This window comes from Typopeltis vanoorti, chromosome 17 (genome assembly GCF_054136105.1).
Source record: "Typopeltis vanoorti isolate ZY-2024b chromosome 17, IOZ_Tvanoo_1.0, whole genome shotgun sequence".
Taxonomy (NCBI): domain Eukaryota; kingdom Metazoa; phylum Arthropoda; class Arachnida; order Uropygi; family Thelyphonidae; genus Typopeltis; species Typopeltis vanoorti.
The window spans coordinates 70,767,005-70,790,409 of NC_143565.1; the positions used below are offsets into that span (position 1 = coordinate 70,767,005).

A 23,405-nucleotide genomic window follows, 5' to 3' on the forward strand; every position below is an offset into this window, starting at 1 on the left:
GGTGTAATCACCGAAATATATCTTTTGAACCTATATTATATCAAATACATATTTATAAAAATATATATACACACACACTGGTTTACAAAAATTAAGGAACAAAGAAAAACTGCAATAACTGAGATGGGGTGGTGACATGAAAGTCATGTACATTACATTATGTAAAAAGAGACACTGTCTGTTATCTTACAAAAACGAGTGGGACTGTCAGCATAAAAGCGGGTGCTTTGGGTGTCTGTTGTGATAGCAGAATTAAATTATGCAATATTTAATATTGCCACCTGAATTCATCAAATACTGAATTCAGGTCATTAGCCATTGTAAAACTAGAGGCTGGCCAAAGTCAGGCAGAGATAACCAGATAGTTTCATTGAGTCATTCTGTAGTTCACAGTCACAAACAGCATCCCGGACTACAGTGAAGGAAGGCCATGGGTTGCAACTGAAGTGGGTGACCAATATCTCCAGTTATCAGTTTGCCGAAACATTCGCTACAATTTTATGCTTCATTCAGTTTAAGTAGCATGGTATATCACTTTGCTGTCATGTACTTATGAAGTGTTTTGAAAGTTTTCAGAGTTATTGAATTGTTTTTGGATAGCCATCTAGAAGGAATACTGATATAATTACTAATTTTCAAAGATGCCTCGGATGCTTATAGTCCCAATGCAAAGGGTCACAAAAAAAATAAGGAACTTCACCATGCTATGAAATGACCATTCGTAAATTTGACAACTGCATTGTTTTTCAAGGTGCTAAAACCAGTCTTTACTACGCACCAGGGAAAACCAAAAAATAAAAATAAATGACTTTTGCCCAATAGAAAACTGCAAAAGTTGAAAGAGATTCAACTAATTAACTGAATTAAAAATTCAAAAAATGTGCGCCATTGACATCATTGTTATGAATGGCTGCTGCTCTGATAATTAACTGTCCTCTGATTTAGTAACTGATTTTTTCAGATTGATTATCACTTAATGCCTAAATTAGTTGACTGTGTTTTATTTAATATAATGATTTAATTATAATTAAATTACTATTCTTGCATAATAACCTAAGGTGTAATCCAGTTCCTGCAAATAGAAAATATAAAATTACCCAAAACATTGTTTCAAGCAATTTACTGATTTATTTAGAATTCAATATGACCATTAATGATTAATCAAAGTGAAACAGGTTGATATGTAACTCAAGCACATGCCAGCTAAAAGTGACAGTTCCATGTAGAACATGCTTCCCAACTTAATAAAAATGCTAACTTTACAACTTTTTGAACCTGAAAATGCAGCTACTTCCTCCTCAATAGGTAAATATGTTTTATACAATTTCACATACCCTTTCTCCAAAACCAAAGTAAACAGACTTTGCTATCAGGAACCTTAATGAGCTCACAAATTTTATTCCACACAGAATTCTGCTGTATGATTTGGCTACTAATAAATCTAATTCAGTTTTTACATATTAAGTCATAATGGCAATAGCAATGTAATTATTCATTATTATTAATGAATAATTAGTAATTAGTAATTAATCATTATTCACACAAACTACTGAAATATTAAACTAAGTTTTAATGTGAATAGCATATAATAAGAGTATGTTTTCATGATGTCTGAAAAAAACGATATGCTTGGCTAAGAGTTTGATTTATTTCAGTATAGGAGTGCTGTTTGATGGAATAGTGATTACTATCAGAACAGGTATGCATTTTTAGTTATATGAATTGCACAATTTCTGTATGCCCACAGATGCGAGACTCTTCGACACTTATGTGCATGTCAAAAGAAGGAGAATCCATTCTGATAATAGGATAATCAATGCGTTTCATGGAGGGATAAATGTTTATTATTATACGTCGGAAAATTAGCTTTTCTTTTATGAAAATTCTAGTTCTTAAAGTAATTATTTTGCTTGTACAACAGTTGGAAAATTTACGTATGAAGCATGTGATTTCACGTGTTTGTGACCAAATTGTACATCCTTTATTTCTTTCTTTCTCCCCTTCAGCATGAATTGACTATTCTTGGAACATTGCCAGATCGGTTCTATGAAGAATGAGCGTGCAATAAAACATCATTGTTAGTATTTGTTTCAATAATGGAATATTGTGAGTTAGCATAATCAAGATCGCTATAGAATCTGTATTCGTATCAAATTTTCAATAATATTCTTTGCATTTTATCAACTTCTTACTAATATGTAAGAAAAAGGATAAGTTGTATAGTAGTGAGTGGTGTAGAGTTTCCCGCGTGTGTAGGGAGCTTGATGTCAGAAGCACTCGCTAATCCCTTAAGCATATATGCCTGAGAAATATCAAAGATGTTCATACTGAACGGTTGAATATCAGAAATGATAAACGATGTGACATATTATTATTTCGGGCTACTCTAGGGAGTCCTTAGACTCATCGAGGGAGGCCCTAAACTCCATGTCCACACAACTATTTGACATTCTCACAGCATCTATCATGCCTTGCCTTGAACTCGCTCACTGTCATAGCACCCACAACAGATACTGGCAGCTTATTCCACTCATTTACCACTCTAATAGTAAAGAACCCAGCTCTAACACCCCTGCTAACCACACTAATGCCCAGCTTCCATAGGTGTCCCCTAGTTCTCCCACCACCAGTCCTGATCTCAAAAATATCCTCTGAATCAATCTTATAGAATCCTTTTAGCAATTTGAATGTCTCAATCATATCTCCCCTTTTCTGCCTATCAACTAGTTTCTGCAACCCACAAATATTCAACCTGTTCTCATATGGTTCATTCCATAGACCTGCTATCATCTTAGTCACTCGCCTCTGGATCCTTTCCGCCTCCTCCCCATCAAGAAGGAACCAAGGTGACCAAATCTGGGCACAGTAGTCAAGATGAGGTCTTATCAGGGCTTGGTACAGAGGTACAATAACTTGCTTGTCTCTGCTCATCAAGGTATTTTTCAACAACCAAGGGAGTTGATGAGCTGTTTTAGCTACTTTTGCAATGTGCCCCCTAAACTTCATCTCCCTATCCACCAACACTCCCAAGTCTCTGGCCTCATCAATCTCTTGGAGTACAGTTCCACCAATGTGGTATACTGCTTGATAATCTTTTCACCCCAAAATGCATAACCTTACATTTTGTCTTCCATTCTCCTTAGCCCAGAACTCCAATCTATCTAAGTCATCCTGCAAGACTTTGACATCTTCTGCATTCACTATCGCCCTACCCAACTTTGCATCATCAGCGAACAAATGAACTGTTCCACGTAGATCCTTCCCTATATCGTTAATGAACAGATTAAACAGCAGTGGTCCAAGAACAGAACCCTGCGGCACACCACTAGTCACAGACCATCTTTTGGACTCCACTCCAGAATAAATTACTCTTTGATATCTCTCCATCAACCACCCACCTATCCATCTCACCACCCCTATATCCATTCCCATATGTTGTAGCTTACGGATTAGAATTCCATGTGGTATCCTGTCAAACGCTTTTGCCAGGTCCAGCAGTATCACCGAAACCCATTTCCCTTATCCAGTTTTGCTGTCACCTTGTTACAAAACTTGAGCAAGTTAGTGAGGCATGATCTTCCCTTCACAAAGCCATGCTGTCGCCTGTACATTATCTTATTTTCATCAATCCATTCCTGTATTTTTCCCTTGACTACTTTCTCCAAGACCTTGACAATGACTCCTGATATGCTGATCGGTCAGTAATTTGTCACCATAGTCTTGGATCCTCCTTTATGCAGTGAAACTATTTTCCCTTCTTTCCACGCCTTCGGGACTAAACCAGACCGGAGACTCAGATTAAACAACATGGTCAAGGGCACTGATAATTCCTTAGCTGCTTCACGCAAGACCCGTGCCGGTATACCATCCAATCCCACAGATGTATTCACATTAAGGTTCTGTAATAGACTATTCACCTCCCACTTCATTCATCACAATTCCTGTATAAACTAATGGTTCCTTCATTTTTTCAATGTCGCCACCTGGATGATATACTTTTGCAAAGTGTGCGCTCAGTAACTACTATATCGACTGGTTCAGTGACCTCCTTACCATCGTCATTCCTTAAAATCATTTTGCCATATACAGTTTTTTTTCTTGCTTGCAGCATATTGAAAAACTGTTTGGGATTCTCTTTTGCTTGCATAGCTAGTTTCCTTTCATAATCGGCTTTTGCTGTTTTTACCACAATCGTTACCCTTCTGGCCTGCACTTTATACCGTTCGTGTGCCTGCAGGTCACCCCTTTCTTTAAATTCCCTCCACAGTTGTTTCGTTTTTTGCAGCTCAAGCTTAATGTTGTTATTTATCCATTTAATCCCTACTTGTTTTACTATTCGGACCTTAGGTATACAATCAGCCATAACCTCCTGTAAATGCTCCTTGACCACTTCCCATGCATTATCGACGTCCAGTCCTTGCAGTTGTACATGCCATTGCACTGATCCAAGCAATCCCCTAAGCTTGTCAAACTTGCCAGCACAGTAATTCCACATATACTCTGTCTTAGGTGGCAATATGGTCATATTCATTACAGTCAAATTGTGAGATGCTATTACCAGGTCAAGCACTCTCACACCCCCTAGTATTTTCAATTACATGCTGTCTCAGATAGTTATCCCTTAATTGAATAAAATCCATTTCCTTCCTCATATGTGTCCTCTCCTCCTTCCAATCAATATTACCATAGTTGAAAACCCCCATAATAATTACCCTCCAACTCATTTCATCAATTTGTTTATGCATACTATCTCCATCTATTCCATCACCTGGTCTATAGCAGCACCCAACTGTATATTTTATTCTGCCAGTCTCAATCTCACACCAAATAGCCTCAAATGAGCTCCTTTCACTATCCTGCAGTACAACTTCAATTCTCCTTGGCTGCAGTTAATCAGCTATCATCAATAACACCCCTCCCCCCATTTTATTCTCTCTGTCCCTCCTAAACACACCATAACCTACACATTCTATCCCACTAACTATATCATCTTCCGTTAGCCATGTTTCACTAATGCCAATAACCTGTGGCCAGGAAGAGCCAATCAAGGCCAAAAATTCTTCCTTCTTGTTCCTAATACCCCTGGCATTAGTATACATGAAATGCAGTGATCCCTTTGTCTCACCCCTATCGATGCATTATTCTAAATGTTCCATTCCCATTTTTTGTCCTTAGTGCTGGCTCGGTTACATTATATTCATTTTTACACTCAACTGTCTCACTGAAGTTTGCATTCCACCCCTCCTTGGTAGTTCTAGTTTCCCTGGTTCTGCACATCCATTTTCCCTTCATTCAGCAACACTTTTTCCAGTCTCCGCACACCAAGTCCATTCAAATGCAGACCATCCATCTTGTATAAGTCCTTTCGTCCATCAAACTCATTCCACACATCGACAAATTCCACACCACACCGTCTGCATAACTTGTGCATAATGTCGTTTGCGATTATGGCCCTCCTAAACTCCTCTCTGTCATACCGCGGCAACAGACTCACCATTTTAACTCTGTCACTCTTTTCTTTCGCTACCTTTAACAATACTTTCAAGTCCTCTCTCATAAAAAATTATCACCTTTCAATTTATTCGTACCCGATTATATACAGTATTGTTAAATTGTGAATGAAGATATTTGCGAATTATAATACTTCATTCACATTTAACAAAATGCCATAACTTAAGCAACACTTGTAAATATTATTTGATGTTAATCTCTTGCTCATAAATTATTATTCATATAATTACTCTGAGATTGTTTATTATTGTCTAATTATATAATTTTGGGATTTGTATTGGTAATCAAAGGACTCTATATTAAAATGTCATTCAATTTACATTATTTATTCCTATATTAATATTATAAGAAGCTGTGTATATATATCATAAGAATTTGTATTTATCATATTTAAATGTATTTTATATGAATTATTATTTATTATTTATTTGTTATTTCTGAAAAAAATGTAAATATGTGGAATTCTGCTGATATGATTTTATGTAATTCTGATTGAATTTGATTGGCTAGTAAAGGAGAAACGGAGTTGTTATTTCTTCAAACGTGAAAGGCTATGATATGGAGAGAAGCCTGTACATGTAAGCTGAACTGGCTAAAACCGGATTTTGGCGGGAAGAATAAACGCAGTTAATTGGAAAACGAAAGTAAACGAGGAGAAAGCTTAGGGACAGCGAAGAGAGCGATCGTGAGTTACGAAGGGCGAGTGGAGATTTGCGGAAAAATCGACAAGATAAGGACCAGGAATAAATAGGCATTAAAAACTACCTGTATGGAATTCTGATATCACGATAGATTCCTAATGATTAGAGCTAGGAAAGCTGAAGTCAATGCATAGTGAAAGATAAGGAATTAGTACATGATGTAAATCTAATGTGTCGAGACTTGTATAGCTCTGTATTTAATATTTCAGTTAACATAGTGAAGATTTCTTTGATTTGTGTTTCCTCACAATAATTAGTTAACAGGAATTTTGAAAGTGTGCCTAAGTGAATTCAATGTGCTGAAGTTGTAACCCGCTAAAACTTATCCTTTTTACATCCAGTGTGAAGCAAATGAAAATTAGTTCCACCTAATATATCTTAACCCTAGCTGTGGCCTTTAACTTTAAATAGTCAAAAGAAAGAAGCACTAAAGTATTTCCCCTTTGAATCGGTAATTGCCTTGTAATTCAATTGAGTATTTATAGACTAGAAGTGAATTAAAGAACCACAACTGTAAAAATATTTATTGTGCATTCTGGAACTTTGAATTGTGAGAACTATTTTCTATTAATCGGCAGAATATAGAGAACTGGGAGTTGAATGTTCGATACCTAATGCATTATATCTATTCAGAGCACTAGAACTAAATCGATGTGTAGATGATATGATTTGTCTCATAGAATAGAGACAAGTTGTGATAGAAATGCTTATGTCTTGAATTTTGGCTTTAATCTTAAAACCTAACAATAGCTACCTGTATCTCAGAGATATTTTGAATTTGTTCAATTGCATTATCTTGTTTAGAAAGTTATACTTAGATGTTCTTGCTATATAACCCTGCATTAAATGTTTTGTTTTATTGAATTCAATTTGATGTTTGCCTGATTTCCTTTCATTGCACCGCTCATAAAAATTTATCGGACCTTGCGGAAGCCTTAAATATTAACCTCGGCCTGTAGAAAAGTGAGATTGCAAACGTTAGTTGATGATTGATTCCTCTATATTATATAGACTAATCTGAATATAAGGTGCCGCAGGATAATATAAATTTCTTTATATTCGAATCAGTAATCAACCAACAATTAAAACCATGATAAAAAAAAAACGGATAATTTAAATAAGAATAACAAAATGGCATATTCAAAGCCAGGATGTACGATCCAACTGTATGATACTGTTGTGAATTAAGTTTTTATGAATGAGAGTAATAAATGGTTAACCATTCACTACTCTCTCATTGTGATGAAGTATACAAAGAGAGTAATCTTAATCCTATTGTGCATGTCTGGGATGCTTAGTAGGATTAAGGATGGCTGAGAACTAATTGAAGAAAGGCATACAAAAATTCCCGTAGTCAGTTACTAGAATCAAACTTAAAATGATCTTTTTTCAGATATTTTTGCGCTATGAATGCAAACGTCATTTCCACAGGACTACTTGGCAAAATCTTTTGTGGAATTTATACTGAAGCTGTAGTAGTAAATATATATGATAAGATTAATTGCTTAGGATAACAAAACTTACCTGAGACAAGGACATGGCACTTGATCTATTCCAAATATTTCACCATCTATAATGGTCTGTGGTAGATTCTTGTTTAATGTTTCTGGAAGAAATATGGCTCCAAATCCAGCAATAACTGAAAGTCCTCCTATGATGAGGAATGGAATAAACTTTCCATATTCAGCCTGAAAAATTGAATCAGTCATTATTAGCATATTATAGCTGCTATTTTTTTTTTGTCATTTTTGAAGATACTACAATATTAATAGCTATAATGCATTGTTTTTGAATTCTATGTTTTTCTGTTCTATGGAGCCGATCCCAAAGAAAATTACATCCGCATATCTTTATCATGCACTATTCGCAAATAAAGTTTGCACCTGAAAGTATCTTCAGGACTGGGGTAAGGTGGTACAACATCAGGCAACTCGTTGCAAAGGTGGAGGAAGGTAACATCACTCCTATCTCAGTATCTCCCATAATGCAAAACATCTTGCAGATATGTTTAATGTTATGCATTAAGGGAAGGGCCACTACCCAGACTAGTTTCGACCTTATGAATAAGTAAAGCCGTCTCTAAAAATTCCGACGATACCTAGGCCACTCAATTGTGGGCAAAAGACCATCCATCTCAGCGTTGGCTCCACTCAGTGATGGCCTTCCACCCACCACCACCACCAAGCAGAACCGCTCATATTCCGAAGAAAAGCATTCACCGACAAAGCCCCTCACCGGGCCATGCTGGAAAACACTTTTCCTGGAGACTCAAATTGTTGCTCCCTTAAGGCAAAAACCTTAAGAGAGCGAACTCATAATAGCCCCCACTGGTTTCGACCTTTACTGAGGTCTCTTCTGTGGGAGCCAGGCCCAAGTGGAGATATCAGGCAGAAGCATTAGCAAGGTCATCTCTACCTATAGGAGTTGCCAAACGGTATGCCACATTTTTATTAAATTGCTCTGGATTTAGAGAAAGATGTTGAAAGTATTTTTCACTTGGTTAGACTATAATAAATTTAGTTCAATCCTTTATCCAAGTGTGAGCAAACAAAGTTTGTGCCTGAAATTATCTTCAGGACTGAGGTTGATTGTTCCACCTTTGCAACGAGTTTCCTGGTGTTGTATCACTTTACCCCAGTCCTGAAGATACTTTCAGGTGCAAACTTTGTTTGCTAACACTTGGATAAAGGATTAAACTAAATTTATTATAGTCTAACCAAGTGAAAAATAAACTCAGCATCTTTCTCTAAATCCAGAGTAATTTAATAAAAAGGTGGCACACCGTTTGGCAACTCCTATAGGTAGAGATCACCTTGCTAATGCTTCTGCCTGGTATCTCCACTTGGGTCTGGCTCCCACTGAAGAGACCTCAATAAAATTCCAAACTAGTCTGGGTAGTGGCTCTTTCCTTAATGCATAACATTATACATATCTGCAAGGAGATGTGTTTTGCATTATGGGAGATACTGAGATAGGAGTAATGTTAGCTTGCTCCACCTTTGCAACGAGTTGCCCATTGTTGTACCACCTTACCCCAGTCCTGAAGATCTTTCAGGCGCAAACTTTGTTTGCTCACACTTGGATAAAGGATTAAACTAAATTTATTATAACTTGCAGACATTTTCAGTTTAATTAGTATATTTTATAGTGTGTGTGTGCTCTAGTTCCGACAGTTGTGGTTAACGGATAATACGAAGCAACTTAAGAGAAACTGGAATTAAGTCAATCAATTGTATGTATACTTTGGTCAGTTTGTGTGTTTTGCGAGAATAAAAAAAAAAAGTTTCTGGTGAAGAATAATCTCTCATCATAAACGAACTTCGAATTCAGGTTTTTCTGGGTATTTATCAGAAATGCAGCATGCGAGCAAACGCTTACAGGTTCATAAGCAGAATAGTAACAAATAATGCAGGAAGACATGCATTACGATTTTTGTATGATTGCAGAAAACAAATGTATATATGCAGCTCACATTTTGCATTGGAAATAAGCATATATGCCAGTGGTTTCCCAGAACTGCGCTGTAGCGCTCAGTTTTCTTTCATTTATGTGTATTATTTTTTCAAACAGTTAATAAGTATTTGGGGTACTAAAAATTAGTAAGTAGTTTGGACCTAACTCTTTAATAAATGCAACTATCAGGTTTTTATTTGGGTCTAGAGGCGCCGTGAGCCGAGAAAGTTCGGAAACATCTGGTATGCGCGTATAAACCAGATGTTTATACGCATATACAAGATGCAAATATGTGTATACGGGTAATGGCAACGCGACTACCTTCATTGAGGAATTATTATTATATATAAGGTGCCTCCATGGAGTCAAAAGACTTATCGCGGGAGACCCAACATTAACATACAGTATTCACACAATACCTGTCATACTTCCTCTTAAACCCATTCACAACCATCTCTGGTAACGCATTCCACCCATTTACAACTCTCCAAGCAAAAAATCTAGTCCTAAACACCCTTGTTAACCACACACTTACACAATCTCCAGGGTTCTCTCCCTTCCTGCACTGGTCTTAAAAAAAGTTATCAGTATCAATCCTATAAAACCCTTTGAATCTTCTCCACAATTTCCACATCAAGAAATACAGGTGTCAGATCTGTGCACAATAGTCCAAATGAGGTCTTATTAATGCCATATATAAAGTGGGATAATCACTTTCTTATCCTGTTTGTCAGTGTGTTCTTCAATAACCATGTAATCTGATGTGAAGTTTTGGCAATATGCCCTCGAAACTTAAGTTCTCTGTCCACAATAACTCCCAAGTCCTTAGCCTCATCAACTTCTGAGAGCAAGGTTCATCGATATTCCATATTAGAATGTGTCATCAACTGCCAAACGGCCAGTGTGATATAGTGGAAATAATGTGCAAATTGTTAATCAAAATGCACAGTTCGGTCCATATGTTATTACCCAAAGAATTTTCACTATCTCCAAGTTCCACACGTATACATTGCTGTCCAAAAGCTAAGGACAAACTGCATTTTTACCTGTATATGAAAACATTTTCACGGCTACAGCCAAATGTTGGCAATTTTTTTTGACAACATACTAATAAATTATATTACACAAAATCTATTATAAATTTCGTACAAATTAAATTGTAATACGTTTTTGGCAAAAGTTACAAATTTCCTGGGGACATAGTAAAGAATTAATGTATAGTGCTTATAGAAAACTGCAGAGAGAGACATTTCAGCATGGAATATGTCCACTCCGAACTGCGATGCAGCTCTCACAACGTCGTACCATGCTTAGCACTAAGTGATTCAGTTCTGGAGGCAAACTGGCCTACTTCCTCCCCCCCCCTCCCCTTCACAGCAAGGATAAGGCCTTTGTTTTCTGGAGGGGAATTTCGAGCAACAATGTCCCAAACATGTTCTATTGTTTCGATATCTCGGGAATCTCGACTACATAAAACACGGGTTGGCTACCCAATTCGATTAATATCCTCGGTCTCCAGAAATATCTCTAGTGCTCGTGCAGATGTGTGGTGTGGCATTGTCATTCATAAAAATGAATTCTTCGCCTACAGCACCACAGAACAATGAAACGCGACATTGAAAACCTTCGTTGCAATATCGTTTATAGTCCCTTTTTTCCAGAACTTCTAGCTCGGTGCGTCCATTAAGTATAATGCTTCGCCACATCACGACTCAATCACCGCCATATCTATCCCTTTCAAGAACGTTCTCGTGATAGTAAGCAGTACCACTTTCACGCCAGATCAAGTATTGTCTAGAATAGGAGGAAAGAGTAAAATGACTATCATCTGAAAAGGGTACATTAGCCTATTGTGTCTTGTCTGTCCAATTTTTATGAATACAACACCATTGAAAACGTGCGCTGCGATGAGCTGTAGGTAATGAAATGCATACTACAAGCCGAGAGTATAGGCCTACTTGTCCCAAACGTCTTGCCACAGTTTGTCGAGATATCTATGCGTACCTATGCTTGAATGGAGTCTACTTGCAAGCTGACCTGCTGTGGTGCATCGATTACAGTTTGCTGTTATAACTAAAAATCTTTCTTCATGCTTCGTGATAGAGCGAAGGCGATCTCTTAGCAAATGTTTGGAACGATGGTGAGTTAGCCGATCTCATACGGAGGTAGCAGGGTTTTTTCTCCCGGAAACTCGGGTTTTTCATCCCGCATACATACAAATCGGCCCTTCAGAACACACGCAATTTACAGACAAAAATTACTAGTTGTGGTGTTGGAAGTGGGCGGTAGATGGCGTTGATTCGTAGTAGAGGTAAGGTGTAGAGACAGTTGAAGATGTCCTCCCGCGATGAGTCTTCGGACTCCTTGGAGGTATCAGGAATAATAATAATAATAATATTCCATTGGTTTGAAACGCTCCCTAGAACCTGGATATGGTATTCCAAACTTTCTGGCAATATCAGTAATTCTGGGGCCTTCTTCAAACTTTCTAATAATTCTTTCCCGCATGAAATCATCTAGATAATGTCTTTGAGGCATTACAAGACATCCAAATTTCCAACTTTATTCCTTCATAAAAAGAGCTTCTTTCAAACACAATTCGCTTAGTGCAGCTTTTTTCTTTTTATTCTGCTGAGTGCTATCTCGTTGCCCGCGATTCAGAAATTTGAATATGTATCTGCTTTCTACACCAAATCGTCAGTTATACAAATTGACACAAGATGATTTGTCTGAATTTGTGGTTGTAATCTTAGAAATAGTGTTCATCCTTAGGAGTTGGACACCAGTACATAGTAATCTAAGTTACATGCTGCTGCATAACGAAGAACTGTACCTATACCTATATCATAACAAGCGAATTTAATATCTTTGATCTGCAGACATAACTAAACAATTGGAATTAACTATAGATTGGTTAATGCATCTGTCATCTTGTGCTCGATTAGCTACGTTTTTATTAAAGTACACCTTACTTACATTATAGTGAACAATGGCCGATACAATCATTTATGGCTTCTGACAATCCACACTGAACTGGACAAACTGCCAACGTGCTTTCTCATGAACGTGTGTTGTAGTATAGCTGTTGACCAGCTGACTGGGGCTTATGAAGAATGCTCTCCAAAAATTTCAGACTGGAAGCAAAGGGTGCGGCAATCCAAAAACGTTTTGGGTCGTACGAAAAGTCCTACTGTCGTTACAGCTACTGCCGCTACGTGGTGCTTCATTATGAGTGTTGCCATTGTAGCTTTCGGTGTTTTATGTAAACCTGATTCATATGCTCCATTGTTTGTTGTTTGTGTTCTGAGATTTTTGCAATAATGATATGAAAGAGCAAATTATTTGCATCAGAGCTTATTTCAACTCGGTACGATAACTATTTTCTTTGATTATGGAGGGATTGCGTATTAGGAATTCATTCCTGTGGGTTAAACTATTATTTAAGTTTCTTTGGTTGTTTAAGGGAAAACTTTCACCTGAAAATGACCAGATAAGTGGTGAATGAAGACACGTGTTTTATATTACGATGCCCCTTTCTCAATGTACACCAGTAGCATTGTACATAGGATTTTTATTTAAAAAAAAATTTTTTTTTTCGCTAGGTGTAACATGGTGGTCGTCCTAAGCGTTCCCACTAGTAAGGAAACTGCTTCCAAGAGAACAATAACCAGGTTTAGTCTACATTTTACGTTTTAGGCAATCCAATAAATTTCATATATCTTTCCGCAATGTTTCATACATGAAAATTACAGTGATTTTTTGCAAAATAAACTGCTGGAATGGATAGTTAGAAAAAGCTTACAGGCTGACACAGTTATAGTATATTTACCAGCATGATATGGTCTTCGCACATTTCGAATAACAGCTCCTGGTATATGAGCAAACATTTCTCTGAACATGCATCAATAGTAATAGTCTGTAAAATTAACCACAGCGATCGCAGTTTCTTAGATTTGAACTCGTTGAGTTTACATACAAAAACATTCTACAAAGACGGAAAAAAATTGAGAATAAATAACTATTTATCATCAGAAATTCCGAGAATAAATAGCAATTTACAGTTTATTTCTTATCAAGTTTATTTCTTGACAATGGAAAGGAGCATGGTTAGTGAATCGTAAAACAACAAGAAATTTTCTCTGTAGAGTTTTATTAATTTTTCCGTTATGAGTTCATTCTCAGATGAATTCTCAATCTTCTTCGATGACCAGGAATTAAAGTTTCATTAAATCTACCTAACTAAATTTTTACAACAGAAATGTCTGTTTCAAAAATGTTGCTTATCAGAAAGCTTCAAAGGAAAACATTATTTTTGTAGTCCAGCTAAATGCGGTGCCATTTACATAAGTTTTATTGGTAACGTTCAAGATTTTCTGCAGTTCATCAGGTTACACATCCCAAAGTGAAACATGTAAGGATTTGCAACCTCACTGACATCAGCCATTATGATAATTTATGAAACGAACTTAACTGCATAGCGTAATTTTATTTTTATTTATTATATTTAATAACTAATTCGTTTGTTCAACCTATGTTTTAAATATCTTTAGTTACCAGTCAATGCACTGGCCTCAGAGCCTCACTTGCTGCGGCTGTAATTCCAAAAAAACACAATGATTACATCTAACTTCGCGAGTTGTGCTTTTTTTTTTTAATGTGATGAGAGAAGACATGATATTGTTTGAGAAAACTGAGAAGAAATAAAGGATACTTTTAACATTATATTTGAAAACATAGACTGCATTATGAAAGAGGAAGTGAAGGAGAGACAGAATGAGGAGTGATTCTGTAGTAAATGAGTCGTTCAGTTTAATTGATCCCTTCGGTGTCGAGTTATCAAGAAAATTTTAGATGGTTCTTAGGAGTACCAATGCAACTGTTATAGTACTATTGTAGTATTTCAATGGTTAACAGCTATGTAGAAGTAAAGTAATTCTTGAAGCCAAAGACATAATTTCTTCGTTCTGAGGAGGCGATGCTTGTGATATGTTTAGGCCAAGTCAAACTGGAAACTAGTGTTATCTAAAGAAGAGAAATCTCTTGTTTAGATATAGACTTTTGTAAACAGTTAGGATTGGAGAAATATAGTACCATTTTTTTAAATATATATATATATATATATATATAGAAATAAGACACCGTTGAGTTTTACCATCACCGAAATTAACTACGAGTATGTTATGAGAATGGCACGGAAGAATGGTTTGGAGAGATGGTATTTAAGGTTTCCTAAGTATATATTCTCCAAGTTCATTTGCATTATGATTGCATTGTTCTGTTCTTGGACCACTGCTGTTTAATCTGTTCATTAACGATATAGGGAAGGATCTAAGTGGAACAGTTCATTTGTTCGCTGATGATGCAAAGTTGGGTAGGGCAATAGTGAATGCAGAAGATGTCAAAGTCTTGCAGGATGACTTAGATATATTGGAGTTCTGGGCTAAGGAGAATGGATGTCAATTTAATGTGACAAAATGTAAGGTTATGCATTTTGAGGTGAAAAGATTAGCAGCAGTATACCACATGGGTGGAACTGTACTTCAAGAGATTGATGAGGCCAGGGACTTGGGAGTGTTGGTGGATAGGGAGTTGAAGTTTAGGGGGCACATTGCGAAAGTAGCTAAATCAGCTCATCAACTCACTTGGTTGTTGAAAAATACCTTAACGAGCAGAGACAGGCAAGTTATTGTATCTCTGTACCGAGCCTTGATAAGACCTCATCTTGACTACTGTGCCCAGATTTGGTCACCTCGGTTCCTTCTTGATGGGGAGGAGGTGGAGAGGATCCAGAGGCGAGTGACTAAGATGATAGCCGGTCTATGGAATGAACCATATGAGAACAGGTTGAAGATTTGTGGGTTGTAGAAACTGGTTGATAGGCGGAAAAGGGGAGATGTGATTGAGACATTCAAATTGCTAAAAGGATTCTATAAGATTAATTCAGAGGATATTTTTGAGATCAGAACTGGTGGTGGGAGAACTAGGGGACACCTATGGAAGCTGGGCAAGAGTGTGGTTAGCAGGGGTGTTAGAGCTGGGTTCTTTACTATTAGAGTGGTAAATGAGTGGAATAAGCTGCCAGTATCTGTTGTGGGTGCTATGACAGTGAGCGAGTTCAAGGCAAGGTATGATAGATACTGTGAGAATGTCGTATAGTTGTGTGGACATGATGTTTAGGGCCTCCCTCGATGAGTCTAATGATTCCCTGGAGTAGCCCGAAATAATAATAATAATAACTATTATTATTATTATTATTTGAGCAAACTTTCATGCTTTCTCAAATTCATTTATTCAACATTATGGTTTCTTTTAAAGCAACGTATTGCTTACCAGGGACAAATCAAATTTGTGCTCGATTGTCATTTGAATCCTACTTGATTAACTGGCTTTAGTCAAGTAGGAATATGCAACTATTATATGTTTCTCAATTGAGGGGATTTTCTTTACATTTAATACTTTTGCTTCAATATGCATTATTAGTTTGTTTGTTTTTTCATTATGCTTTAATCATTCCCTTGCGAGTATAAAGCTAGGAAATTTTTAAAACGTATGAATATTTATGAGGCAATTTTTGAGGTAAGGTAGTTAATTTGTAACGAAATATTACGATAAAACTTAAGTGGACATTGACCATGGTTATACAAGAAAACTGAATTTCTCCTGTAACCTGGCATGTATCATTGTATCTATATTTTTGTTACTGAATATAAACATCGTGCTTTCGGTTTTTTTATATTTTTAAAAATATAGCAACTCTAAGTCTGGGGGCCCTAGATAGAAAACGGGGCATCGTTTCTGAATGATTTCATATGAAGATTGGAAATTTTGATGCAATCTTGAAAGAGGGAGAGTGAAGTGCAATCCAACCGTCTGAGGTATGGAGGCCCTATTCGGAGTTAATAATTATTCGACTGAAAAAAAATGCTTGAGAAAAGGAGACAAAAGACATGAAAGTTGGTCATATTATCATATCAAACTCCGATCATATTGGAGTTTGGAACGTGGTATTTTACTAGGAGTAGCTATTCTAGAAGGCTCGTTACTTCTGTACTGAGAGTATAATTTAAATAAGAAGTTATTTAATTATGGGTGGTTAATGAATTTCATTGCGAGTCTAATCCGCATAGCAGCGTGACTTGAAAAGTCATTTCAGTTTAATCTCTGGAGTAAGGTTTCCGAATTATCGAATCCTAAGTTTGGGAACTTTCGTGAGTGTGATCCACATAAAAAAAGGGATCAAATATGCTCTCATCAGAGTAGGTTGTTTTTACACATATAATTTTTAAAAGCCCTGAAGCTATGTATTCTAACTTTCTTCAAAATTAAAACCGCTAAATAAATAAATCCCCTAAGGCCTTTTATTCTCAAAAGAGAGTAGGCAGAACTCCTTTAGCCATAGCTAACTGTTAGAAGACATGAGCAGCCAACCTCTATCCTTCAGGCCTTCACTGATAATTAGCTCTAACTATCGATTCAGTGAATCAAGACTATTCCGGGAAGGGGGAGAGAGAGAGAAGTGGAGAGACATATTAGAGTTGCTATATTTTTATTTGGAACATGAGACCGCAATTTTGTCTGCGGTCCCTAAACACTAACACTCGTATTATTGTCTGTAACAGTATTGAGTTCTGCTTCTATTTCTAGGAGGTGCGGGATAAAAATTTGGAGTATCCTACAGAAAAACTCTACTTCCCCGTGCCAAAGATCGAATAACTCGGGAACTGGCCGAAGGAAAAAAATTGTGAGAATAAATAACTATTTATCATCAGAAATTCCGAGAATAAATAGTAATTTACAGTTTATTTCTTATCAAGTGACAATGGAGAGGAGCATGGTTGGTGGATCGTAAAACAACAAGAAATTTTCTCTGTAGAGTTTTATTAATTTTTCCGTTATGAGTTCATTCTCAGATGAATTCTCAATCTTCTTTGATGACCAGGAATTAAAGTTTCATTAAATCTACCTAACTAAATTTTTACAACAGAAATGTCTGTTTCAAAAATGTTGCTTATCAGAAAGCTTCAAAGGAAAACATTATTGTTGTAGTTCAGCTAAATGCGTTGTCGTTTACATAAGTTTTATTGGTAATGGTGAAAACTGAACTAAGGATAGTAAGAAAATGAGCTAGTCCACTAAGATTTAGTTACATGCTGTAAAATATAATTCACAATATAACTGTAGAATAATTTATGTGTCATTTAAACTAGAATTATAAATTAAATTTACTCTTACCAAATATACAATATAAGGAACTGCTAACGACGTCACTCCAGCTATTGTACCGCTGAGACCCATACCAATGGACCTTACAGGTGTCGGATAAAGTTCAGCAGCCTGTTGGTAAATAACCATGAATGAAGCAGCGGCTCCAAACTTTCCAATGAGAGATGTTATAACACCAAGCAATTGGAGATCTGTAAAGAAATCAGTAAACATAAAATTGTACACACACACACACACACACACACACACACACACACACACACACACACACACACACACACACACACACACACACACACACACACACACACACACACACACACACACACACACACAAAGATACCTTACATTCATCAAAGGAAGAGAGAGAGAGAGAGAGAGCAAGAGAATAGCATTCATCATCGCTAGAAACATTTCTGAGATCCAAGGTCACCATGTAGAAAAAATTGACATGAGAATAATCGTATTCCTGATTCTGACTAGTAATCTTTAGAATTCATCGATCTACTTTTCTGGATTCTACTTTACTTATGCCAAAGATCAAAATTCTTGATATTTATATATTATTATTACGTGACAAAATCAGAGCCTACAAAATCATTGCTTGCCATGTGTTCCACTATGCTTGAGGTCTAAGGATGGTGTCTGGCTACTCACCACTTTCCAAATATTAGTTAGGGCTAAAAGTATTCCACCTGCTTCTTTTGAAGAAAATTATTAAAGGATAATATATATATATATATTTTTCCCAATTAATAAATTATAAATAATATAAATTTTCTAATAACAGCAGAAATGAAGTTTATGAGAAAAACTGCAAAGTATACTCTATTTGATCACAAAAGAAACGAAGAAATTATGAAAGAATTAAACCAAGAATCAGTAATAGAAAAAATTAAAAAATATAAACAGAAATGGATGGAAAAAAATAAAAATATAAAGATTACCAAAACAAGCCTTAAAGTACAAGCCATTAGGAAAAAGCAAACCAGGACGTCCTCTTAAACGATTCAACGATGCTTCTAAGGCCGGAACAGGCCATGCTAGGCCTGTTCCGGCCTGTTGCTTGATATGTATGATGATGAGGATATATATACATATATAGCAGTTTGTAGTATTAACTCTGTACTGGGATATGTTCATATTTATATACTGACTATAACCGAAACTAGAATAACAATTAAATTTATTCAAAACTCAACATGTTTCGTCGGTTGTCCGACTTTTTCAGGCGTGGGAACATAGAAAGCAAGTAAACACTATAAGAAACATCGTATCACTATAAAACGACAACGACTATTATAAAATCAGTTAGCTATGAACTCTTTGAAGAACTTCTATATCTACACCATTTCTGATATTCGGAATTTCATAACATCTTTCAGTCAACTGAATATTTTTCTCCAAAGTATTCAGAATATCATTACCATATAGATCGAATAACAGTAGTCTGAATGCCAGTTGACATGTTGTCATGTGGCAAAGTAAGTGATCATTAAATAGCTCACATTCAAATAAAGCTGTTATTAAATAATTCTGTTGTGTTTTCTACAGTAGTCATTTGGTGAATACAATGACATTGAATAATTTTAAGGAAAGGTGAAATCTGAATTGACTTCTCCTAGTAAGTCTGATTTCAATGGAAGTAAATAATAATAATAATCTGGGAAGTGCTGTAAATAGGTATCAAGCTTTCCTTGCATGTACAGAACAAGCTATTGCAATTTTTGGCTTCTGTCTTAGACCATATTTATTCTATTATTTGTTGAATTTGCATTTTGAAAATGAGCTCTCACTTAAAAAAACTTGTCTTACTACTATTATAGTTATTTTGTTCATTAATTCCATCTTCAGAGGTATGAAGTGCTCCCACACCTCAGTGAATTCAAATTAAATTACCTACACCATGGTTGAGGCAAATCATTTTTGGAATGAGAAACACAAAGATTTATGGTATTTTCAAGCTACTTCAGCCCAGTAATTAGTACGATAGTGTTGAAGTTCTATTGTTAAGTAGCTGCGTGCGTCTGATTTCACGCGTGTGCCAATATCGGATAGCAGAGCTGAAAGAGCTCTGCAATCCGATATATATATATATATATATATATATATATATATTTCCTTTTTTTGGGAAAAGGCGTTAAAAATTTAGATTCCTGAGGATTTTTTGGAAAATGGCCTACACCTGCAGCAAGCATTGCTCGAGTTTCATTCTAATGATTTACTCAAAGTCCAGTTAGAGGTTTTAAGGCATTATCGAAAATAAAGAATAATATAACAATGAAAGTAATTACTGTACATGTGTCAAAATCACACCTCTTATTACATTTTTTTACATTTTTATTTTACCTCTTATTACATTTTTTCACCCAGAGAGGTGCACTAGGCAACCGGGTTTCTAACTTCATACTCAGGGAAAAAATAGCCCTTAGAACTCACTCCTATTCTTATATATACTTTTTTATTCGTCTCCTGTTCCTTTACTCTAACCTAGTGCTATTTCAGTCAATAATACTAGGTTAGAGTAAAGCAATAGAAATTTCGTACTTTTTCCATCGAATTTTGAAATCTGTGAATTCAGCTAATGATGTTACACGCTAGGTGTGTGTGTGTGGGGGGAAATAGCTGGCACCGATTAACAAAATTAGTTATGACTAAAGGAGTTTCATCTATGCCTTTTGTATAATAAAAAGCCGTAAGATGACTTTTATGGTTATCATTGCTTGAGATCTGCTACAGTCGGCACAAAGTCTATCGTAGCACTTCATAAAGTAATTCATTATTTGCATTCTCACCATCTTCTTAGGAACTTAATTCCAAACACCAGTTTGTTGTGAACGAAAAAAAAAATCTGCTTTTCGTCACTTACGCAACTTTGACTGATTGTCATTTTTATTTTCAAACTTTTTTTATTCTACCTTTTAGATCTATGCGCAGCCTAGATATGGCCTGATCAGGGTGCTTATAAGGTGGAACCACTGCATTCTTATCTCCTTTGTTTAATGTGCTTCTGATTATTGCAAGTATCCTCTGGTTGCATGTACACTCTTTGCAACGTGTATCCTAAACTTCAATCTCCTTTTCCTCCTTCGCTCCCCCAGTATAGCCCATGCAGCTTTTCATCTGTGAATCCCAAAGGATGAAGCTTTGCATTCACATTAAACTGGCATTCCTAATTATATAACCACCGACTTTCCAATCTACACAGACTGTTCAAATCCTTCTGAAGAAGCACTATATCCCTGAGCCATTCCTAATTCAATTCCCTTTTCATAGCTTCGTATAATCCACAAAAATTATTTATAGATGATTCGATATTTAGTTAAATATCTCCCTTCAGTCTGTTTATATCTTTGGCATAAAGGCAGGGACGACTCTAGGCTTTGTCACAAGAGGCACCGGCCTAGGGGCGCAATGGCTTTGGGGCGCTAATATCATAAAAAAAAGTAATGGTATTAAAGAGAACCAGAGAGTCAAAGCTTTGGTGGTACGAGAAGTGCCCCTAAAAATGCTCTATGCGCACGTTTTTGGCAACTATAAATTGCTTTTAAGAATAAAGAATTTTATTATGCCTCTCCTGTCTTACAATGCATTGATAAAACTGGTCTATTGGCGCTACATACCCTCAAGCCGGCACTGCATAAACGTGATAACCTTTCTCATCCCAGATACTACTTTTTCCATATACTGTTTTCTTTGCTGTTTGTATGACAGCTAATTTCTGGTCAGTCAATCTACTAACCTGACATTTAAACTCATTCATTGCAACTTAAATATGAAGTTATTATTCGCAACCTACAGAATTATTTTGTAAAACTTGCATCGATGTTACAAGGGAAAGCAATTACTGATACAAGGTTTTTTTTTTCTCTCTTTTTTAAAGAAAGGATACATGCTTTACCAGGTACAAATGTGTCCTGCCGTATATTAAAGGTTTTCGAAGTTGATTTTTGTGTCGCGACATTTTGTGGAAAACCACATGAACACTATACGAAAATCCCAACTGATCTCGACTGTAAGTGGCACACCTCTGCGATTTGTGTCAAATATATAGCAACTCCCAGACTACATCGTAGCTTTTCAGATCTCCAATTCTCTTCTGCTACCGTTTAAAAGTTCGCTCCTCCCTAACTTTTAGTGGTATGTATTATTTGTGCATGATATTTTACTATTCTAATTCACGAAATGACATTGATACAAGGTTGTTAAGTTTTTAAATCAAATCAAATAGTTAAACTGATACCAACGTTAGTAAAAACACATTTTTGCGGTTTCAATGAAGACAACCATGTTGGAGAACTCCTGTTGTAAGAGTTTCAAGTTTATGAAGACTAAATGAGATGAAAAAAAACTTACCTGGAGGCAATACACACGGCATGAGACATGCAATGCCAGTAAGCAAAAAATAAGCAACAGCACTCCATCTTCGACCAATGTACTCCATGGAGATCCAGCACGCCAGATAGCCAGGTAATTCGACCAAAGAAAGCAAGAAGAAGTTTACAAATTCATTTCCATTCAGATTGGAAGAATTAATTTGCAAGCCATAATATGATGCAGTCGTTGCTATCCTGTATGAAAAGAAAGGCAAACATAATGTATGTAAATGAAACTTCTAAAACATATTTCAAAACTATACTGAGGATTGTAAAATTCCCAGTCTAGTAAGGATGCTTTATTATAGGCTTAACCATTTTAAAATCACTGGCAGGTCAAAAATGTTATATGAATATTTCAAATACCGTAAAGTTAGTTGTTTCTTACTTTATGGTGAGAATTAACTGATATCAGAAATAAGAGTATCAAAAGGCCAGCTGTTGCTTCCACTAACAAGCAGAAACCGCTAGTCTTCATGATACTCAGTGGTTAAACATAATCATTTCATATTCTAAAGTTTTTACTTGAAGTTGTCTTAATTGCGAATCTTTGTTTGGAAGAACAGCATTTGCGCGTTACGAACCTGCAACAGTCAGATTTCTAATAAGGCAGTCAAGTAGGAGAAAAAAAAGAATAATGGAAATATGCAATGATATACGAACAGAGCCATAAATCCGATACTAGCATTCGCTCAAATGGATATAGAACTGGCTATCATAATATAAGAAATATTGCAAGATTTTGAAATATGAAAGATAATAACACGCTCTGAAGAAGATAGTATTTTAACAGAAACATAAAAATACAGATTTAGTTTTCACATGGTAATTTTATATATATTTTATTTTATATATACATTTTCCTCTTTTTATCCAAACAGTTTCTTTTTTTCCAGACCTCTGAGTTTGGGATTTTACAGGATGAATATTTGAAACTTACAATTAAGTTCTCGAGCATCTACTGTATATATCGGACTGGAATATATATATATATATATATATATATATATATATATATATATATATATATATATATATATATATATATATATATATATATATATATATATATATATATATATACACAGCTGTTGGAAGCCAAAGTGTTGTCTGTATCCCTTGAAATTGATAAAATTGAGTA

At 35.9% G+C, this 23,405-nt stretch overlaps 1 protein-coding gene across 1 annotated transcript in view; it reads right to left on the reverse strand.

The window, feature by feature from the left end:
• LOC150097474 (organic cation transporter protein-like) overlaps window positions 1–23,405 on the reverse strand; it is an 83,360-nt gene that overhangs the window by 4,284 nt on the left and 55,671 nt on the right. The window contains exons 7-10 of the mRNA XM_090406932.1: window positions 22,245–22,459; window positions 17,898–18,079; window positions 13,495–13,650; window positions 7,737–7,900 (exon numbers count right to left, since the gene is read on the reverse strand). Coding sequence (XP_090263058.1) covers window positions 7,737–7,900; window positions 13,495–13,650; window positions 17,898–18,079; window positions 22,245–22,459 — 717 coding nt within the window. The remainder of the gene's footprint in view (window positions 1–7,736; window positions 7,901–13,494; window positions 13,651–17,897; window positions 18,080–22,244; window positions 22,460–23,405) is intronic.